The sequence below is a fragment of the Fukomys damarensis genome, unplaced genomic scaffold (assembly GCF_012274545.1).
Source record: "Fukomys damarensis isolate Sample0158 unplaced genomic scaffold, DMR_v1.0_HiC HiC_scaffold_12, whole genome shotgun sequence".
NCBI classification, from domain to species: domain Eukaryota; kingdom Metazoa; phylum Chordata; class Mammalia; order Rodentia; family Bathyergidae; genus Fukomys; species Fukomys damarensis.
Genome location: NW_022900924.1, coordinates 46,868,962 through 46,875,566, shown reverse-complemented (window position 1 = coordinate 46,875,566; position 6,605 = coordinate 46,868,962). Strand labels below are relative to the sequence as shown.

Below are 6,605 nucleotides of genomic sequence, written 5' to 3'. Positions count from 1 at the left end.
GAAAAAAAAAAAAAAAAAAAAAAAAAAGGAGAGAGATTGTGCTGGACCTGTGTCTCTGTCATATCTTTGCAGAATTAAATACATTCTGTCTTATGTCAGCATAATTGATGATTGTGGGTTCCATCAGTTGTACTGTTTGGGAAACCATCAGCTGTCAGGGGTTTGTGTGCAACACCATAAAAGCTCGCCGCACTTCATGCTAAAAAAGCCCATGACATAATGGTCTAAGCTTCTTGTTTAATCTTTTCACAGAATATAAGGCCTTGTGCTTGGGATTTGTTTGGTCCTGAAAGTTATAGTTGTGTTTATAATCAAGTTGAATAAAGAGTGACAAAGAAAATATATCCAGATCTTTATTTTTTCCAAGGGTTTTTTTCCCCCCTGGAAGAATAAGATTCCTGTTTGTTTATTTGCTTGTCTGTTTTTAAAAAAATCTAAATGTATTTATTTGTAACTTTGCAGGTATTTAGATCTAATAAGTATCTCTTGCAAATATGTGTTCAAAATCTCTGCCTAGATGTGTGCATAATGTTTATTCTTACCAACTTATTAGCCAAATTACTCCATTTTTTTGCTTTTGTTTTAGTTTTGTTTTTTTGTTTGTTTGTTTGGTTGGTTTTGTTTTGTTTTCACTAACCTACCAGTAACATTCTTCCTGATAGCCTCTTGACAACTGTACTTGGTGAAGGACAGGAGCCACTACCGAATAATGAGTGTGTAGAGTGAAGGAAAACTGTGCTAACCTTGAAAGAATATAGCAACCAATGGCCGGGTTTAATGTGAGGGCCTAGAGCATCTGCAAAGTGTATATATTGTAGGTAGTTATATTTGAAACAGTACATGCTGGAAAGTAGAGATATAGGAGAAGTTACATGCTACTCTTCTTATTAATAATACCCATAAATCTGCATACATTTTAAAACATTCTGTTTTGTTTTATTTTGTTTGAATTTGGACATATCTATACCATTCCTGATTTGTAGGGCTAAGTAGATCTTTTTATTCCAGTGTAACTGTATAACACTCATTTCTTTGCTAGCAATTTTCTAATACCTTGGTATGACTAATTGTGTGTTTACTTGTTTCTACACTGAATTCTTTTTCACTACTTTAGGCCACTCACACAACCCTGTCTGTTGGAGTCATAGTTGCTAATTCTATATAGGTTCAACCTGCCCTTAAAAATTCCTGTGTCACTAGGCCCCTTCTCTAACTAGACTTATATATGAGGATATATATCAACAAAAAGCCATTGGCTTCATAAGATACTAAGTTAGGAATTTCACAACCATGCCTCCAGATTTCCTACAAAATTTGGAAATCCTCTGTACACAAGACTCCAGCAGAATACAAAGGCAAATCCACTTTCCTTTGCATTTCTTCAGACTTATTTTCTTCCTAAAACCTATCTTCCTGCTCCAAGATATGGTACAAAACTCTCTAAGACAGCTAGACATACACAAGGTATTCTCAAATGAGTCTGCAAAGGAGAAAATAAGCTCCAATGATAAGGCCAAGTAATGTATGTCTCGCTGCCTGGACATAGTAATGACCTAGAATGCACCCAAGTTACCTCAACATTATGACAAAAATTTCTTTTCTAAATGACTGAAAAAAATCATATGCAGGAATATATACCTTTGGAAGAAATGATAACTCTTAGGAGAATCTGAAACTTTTTGTGCAAGAACTAAATCATCGCACACCATTAGATTCAGCATAAGAGTATCCCTTTGCAAAAGAAATCTAAACAGTTTCAAGAGTAATTTTTTAAGAGTTTCTTGATGTTAAATGGTTCCTGGCTACATACTGTATAAGCATTACAAGAACATCATTCATACATACTGAGTTTCATGGTTTAAAAAAAAAAATCCTGGAAACAGGATGTAATTGTAGCAATTCCAGATGCCCTAAGGAAATACAAAATCAAACAAAGCCACACATCACAGCATTATCCATAGTTCAAGCTACAGGCTAACATCAATCTCTAGGTTCAATTCTCAACCTTTTCCTTCTTAATCGCTTTATTTCATCTTTATTATATTAATGCATTCATTATAGTTAGCCCTGTAGTAACAACAATATAGTTTTAGTTGCTGTTTGTGAAGTCCCGATTTATTTTTTTTTCCTTTGCTTTTATTTGTTCTAATCTTTGTGCATGTTAATTTTCTACCACATCGCAACAGGCAAGCTTTGCTTCAACTTTCTTTTCCTACACGAAGGAAAAATTTGAGTGCAGAATCTCAGCTACCAGGTCCTGCGCTGCCATTCTATTTTTCTCTCCTGGGGTGGATTTATTGGAAGGAAATGGGGGAGAGGAAGGGAAGGAGGAGGGATGCTGAAGGGAGGAAGGAAAGAGTTCTCAGCTATGTCGACTCCTGATTCACGACTTTGCCTCCATTCATGGTTGGAGTTCCAGAGCTTTTCCTCGAACGACCTTGTTTTTCTCCAATTTCATGTAGTGATGGTTCTCTGTACATACACACTGGAAAGCAAAATTGCGACAATTACTTATGATAAAGATCATCCGTTTGGCTTTAATAACTTTTCAAACTTTATTTTAGAATAGTCTTCATTGTCACGACTAGCTTTGTTCCTCACTGTGGAAGAACTTTAACTTGCTGTTATATTTAGTGGATACGCGTGGTTCTTTTCTCGTTCTACTGGTCACAACCTTTTAAGCCTCCTTGAACTGCGGATACGTGAGTGCTTTCTGTTTTCTGATAGATAAGGTGTGGGTCTTTACAGTCTCCTAACCTAGATAACGGGAATTTTCACCTTGAGTTAGAAGAGAAATTGGAGGTGCAATATTTAAAGGTAGAACTTGCTATTTTTCTTTTTGGTCCTTACTGCAATCTAGTTGGGGGAGGAAAAATATTTTCTGGCATATTCCTAATCTTTTTCACACTACAAAAATTACAACATTATTGTTCACCAGCAAAAGATTACAGCAACCTTTGTGAGAAATAATAATGAGCAGGAGGACAGAGAAGAGAAAAGATGAATCAACTTCTCTGATTGCCCCAGATTTCCTTTGTCTGTAGTAACACGGTCCATGAAATTTTAGTTATTCATCAATAGGGAATATGATTATGCAACCATGAGACTTCAGTTCAGATCTATATACAGTTCCTTTTCTCCTTTATTTTTTGTGTAGCTATAAAGCCCAGTCATCTGTGAATTTTCAGAGCTGTTGCCGGATTATTGCTTAGAAAGAACAATGTTTTCCAACTCACAGGGGTTCTCATAAGACAGGATCAATCAACATATGGAATAAATTAGTTCAGCTTCATTAAATTGTTCTGAAATAGACAATGTGACTGTACAAGACATATTTTACTTAAGTACTGAAAGTCACTTTTATGTTTGATTTAAGGACATTTATTCCATTATCAGTAAAAGTGGCTCAATAATCCGAATGTTATTTCCAACACCAAGTAGCTTCCTCCCTTAGATGTGGTAGGGTAAGAGTACAAATTTGGGAGGTGTGCTGTCTGAGGCGGCAGGTTTTGTCCAACATACTTAGAAGTAGAATTTCTTAAGTATTTGAATTGCCAAAAGACACCATCCAAGTGCAGGTTCTGATTCAGAAGTTCTATCACGGGCTTGAGATTCTGCATTTAAATAGCATTTCCATGGATGTTGTTTCTGGTGAAAATGGACCGCACTTACCACAGTACAAAAATGTGTATAAATTATATTTGTTAAGGGTCTTAGGGAGTTATTACACACACGATTTTATTATAATTACTACATAATAATCGAACACATTATTGTGTTTTCTCACATTTCCATATCTGCGTATAACATTCTTTCACCATATCCCTCCTTTCTTGTCTCTTTTACCCTCTTCTTTGACTTTCCCCCTTCTACTTTCACAGTGAATACATTTTAAACAGGATTTTTAAGTATTTCAATTACTGAACTGAATGGCTCTTCCAACTTCCCCAAAGAAGAAAGCAAATGCTTTTGTTTGAAGTAGCAGAGTATACCAAAGGTTGACTAAATCAAAGAGTGGACTCTGACATTTTCAAATTATCAAGTGAGTAATTAAAGTTTCTGTCCTTTTGACTCAACAAAAACAAAACAAAGCAAAACAACAACAATAACAACAACAAAAACATTACAGAAGAGCTCATTAACGTTCCTGGAGTCTAACAGTTCTCACCTGTATTTCTGTTATAAATAAAATACCAAAACTTCAAGAAGTAAAGTACATGTGTTTGCGTAATACTTTAGTCATATAAAATTATAGCTATTTATGAATAAATGGTTAACAAATAGAGAAATTCAGAAAAGCAAATGAAGGGATTCAGTTATAAAGTTATTCATATGAAACAGTGTTTTACAACTCTCACACCTAATTGGCCGTGAAATCTGTATATCACCAGGTCCCAACACAGATTGCTGCACCAGAATTTCAGGGGGTGAAAAGAAAAATATTTTCTAAAAATTAGAGCATGATTTTTGATCTGCAAGTCTCTTTTTTTCAGAAATTCTAGAAGAGTGCTGTTTTCTCATTTCCACTTAGAAATACTGTTTTGTAATTTTTATATCTGTGTTTCTTAGGGTTGAAGTTTCTCTTTTAATTTTCTGATGAAATATATTCTACCTAGATTTTTATTTGGAGCTTTATTTTATTCTGTTTCTTTCTCTCTTTTTTGTTATCTCTCACTTACACATGAGTACTTCGCTTGTGACAACATAGAATGTATTCATGTATTTGCCACTGCAGATAACGCTTTCAATAATTTAAGCCTGCGGGCTGGCCTTGGAGTGAGTTCATGGGGAAGTTTCAAATGGGTACCCAAAATTCTGTAATTTCAATAAAAAAAACAGAGCAACAATAATACTCACCAGTGCCATACTAAATTGTGTAATGGTCCCTTTTTACAGGGCAAGTCAATCACTTTTTATTATTTCCATTAAATTAAATGAAACTCAGGATTTTAGGAAACTATTCTCATCTCGTTGGAAAAAGAAGATTAAGTAACCTATATGCCTTTCAACTCACTGATAAAATATCTCCCCTCTTAGCACAATAAATCAAATAAATACTTCAAATTCTGTGATACTATTTACAACAAACTAAGATAATTCTAGGAATTCCATGAAAAGAGAGAGAGAGAGAAAGAGAGAGAGAGAGAGACAGACAGACAGACAGACAGAGAGACAGAGACAGAGAACAAAGCCTTTACCAAAGTTTTAGATTAAATTTGTTGCACTTTAATTTTTATTCTTACAGACCCTGAGATTCAGTAGTATGTATAAGTGAAGAGAGTAGCAAATAAAGGAATATGAACCTCAATCTAGAAACTCATTTGAGAATTAAAATGTAATTAAGAGGACATAATACAAATAAAATGCAAGGAATGAAAAGAGAAGCACTTTTGCCTTTCATAGCGGTATTAATGCTCTGTGTGATTCTAAATCAAACAGAATAAACAGCAACGTAAAATACAAGAACAAAATACACATGTTCTATAGTTCAAAACATAAATTAGAATCACTCTGGTTTATATAACAAATGCAATGATAACCCCTTAAATAAATCATTTTGCAGTATTCTGACATTTTAAATTGATTACCTCATTTGACACTTAGACTAATTTGTGAATCTAAGCCATTATATGTCTTCTTCATATTGTAAATACAAAAGGGATTACTCTACTGAACCTAATTTAGATGGTTCCCTGTGGTAGAACTAAGACAATAATGTCAGGTTTCAAAGCTCAGATTAATAGTTGTTAATAGAATAAAAAAGCCACAAATCATAAAATAAATAATGTACAAATAGCTGGACAATGTTTACATTATTATAGCTATATATTAATATTTAAGTTTATATTCACTTTACTTAATATTCCTATGTCATCAAGAAATAATAATGAAAACAAATACAACACTGATTTTATAAAAGACAGCAAATAACACGTGTTGGCAAATAAACAGAGAATCTGAGATCCTCGCACTCCACTCTTGGGAAGGTAAAAATGAGGGAGCCATTGGGTAAAATGGTAGGGTGATTCCTCAAAATATTAAATAGAATTAATTACCCCATGATCCAACAACCCCAGCTCTGGGAATGTAGCCAGAAGAAATGAAATGTCGAGGCACTAGAATCTTGTACAAATTGTTCCAGAGCCTTACATGCAAGCACAGTTTCATAGAAGCAAATCCAGATGAGGAACATTGCACATATTAGGCCAAATGCTTATCTAATATACATACTCCTTGTGCTCTGTTTTGGCTAAAATTTAAAGATGAGGTTCACTTGGTCAAATTAATATGCCCTCTGTCCTAAGCACAGCTTAATTTAACACTCAATAAGTTTAAAATTAAAGAGTATCCATGTAATTTACAGTAAAAATTTATGCAACTATCAATGCCAGAACTGGAATTCTGCAATGACCAGCCACATATTACAAAGCAATTGGGAGGAGTTAGAGTGAGCCTCTTTCTAGGCTCTTATTTTCAAGGGTTATATATGTTTTATAGCTTTTGTTCATGCATCTTTAGGGCTAGGGATTTAGCTCAGTGGCACAGTGCCTGCCTGGCAAGTGCAAGGTCCTGAGTTTGACCCCCAGTACAAAAAAAAAAAAAAA

At 34.4% G+C, this 6,605-nt stretch overlaps 1 protein-coding gene across 3 annotated transcripts in view; it reads right to left on the bottom strand.

Moving 5' to 3' along the window:
• Positions 1 to 426: 426 nt before the first annotated feature.
• Positions 427 to 6,605, bottom strand: part of Fgf12 (fibroblast growth factor 12) — a 533,750-nt gene continuing 527,571 nt past the window's right edge. For all 3 annotated transcript variants that reach the window (XM_019207502.2, XM_010624099.2, XM_010624097.2), the window contains one exon: positions 427 to 2,485. In XM_019207502.2, coding sequence (XP_019063047.1) covers positions 2,367 to 2,485 — 119 coding nt within the window. In that variant the 3' untranslated portion in view covers positions 427 to 2,366. The remainder of the gene's footprint in view (positions 2,486 to 6,605) is intronic.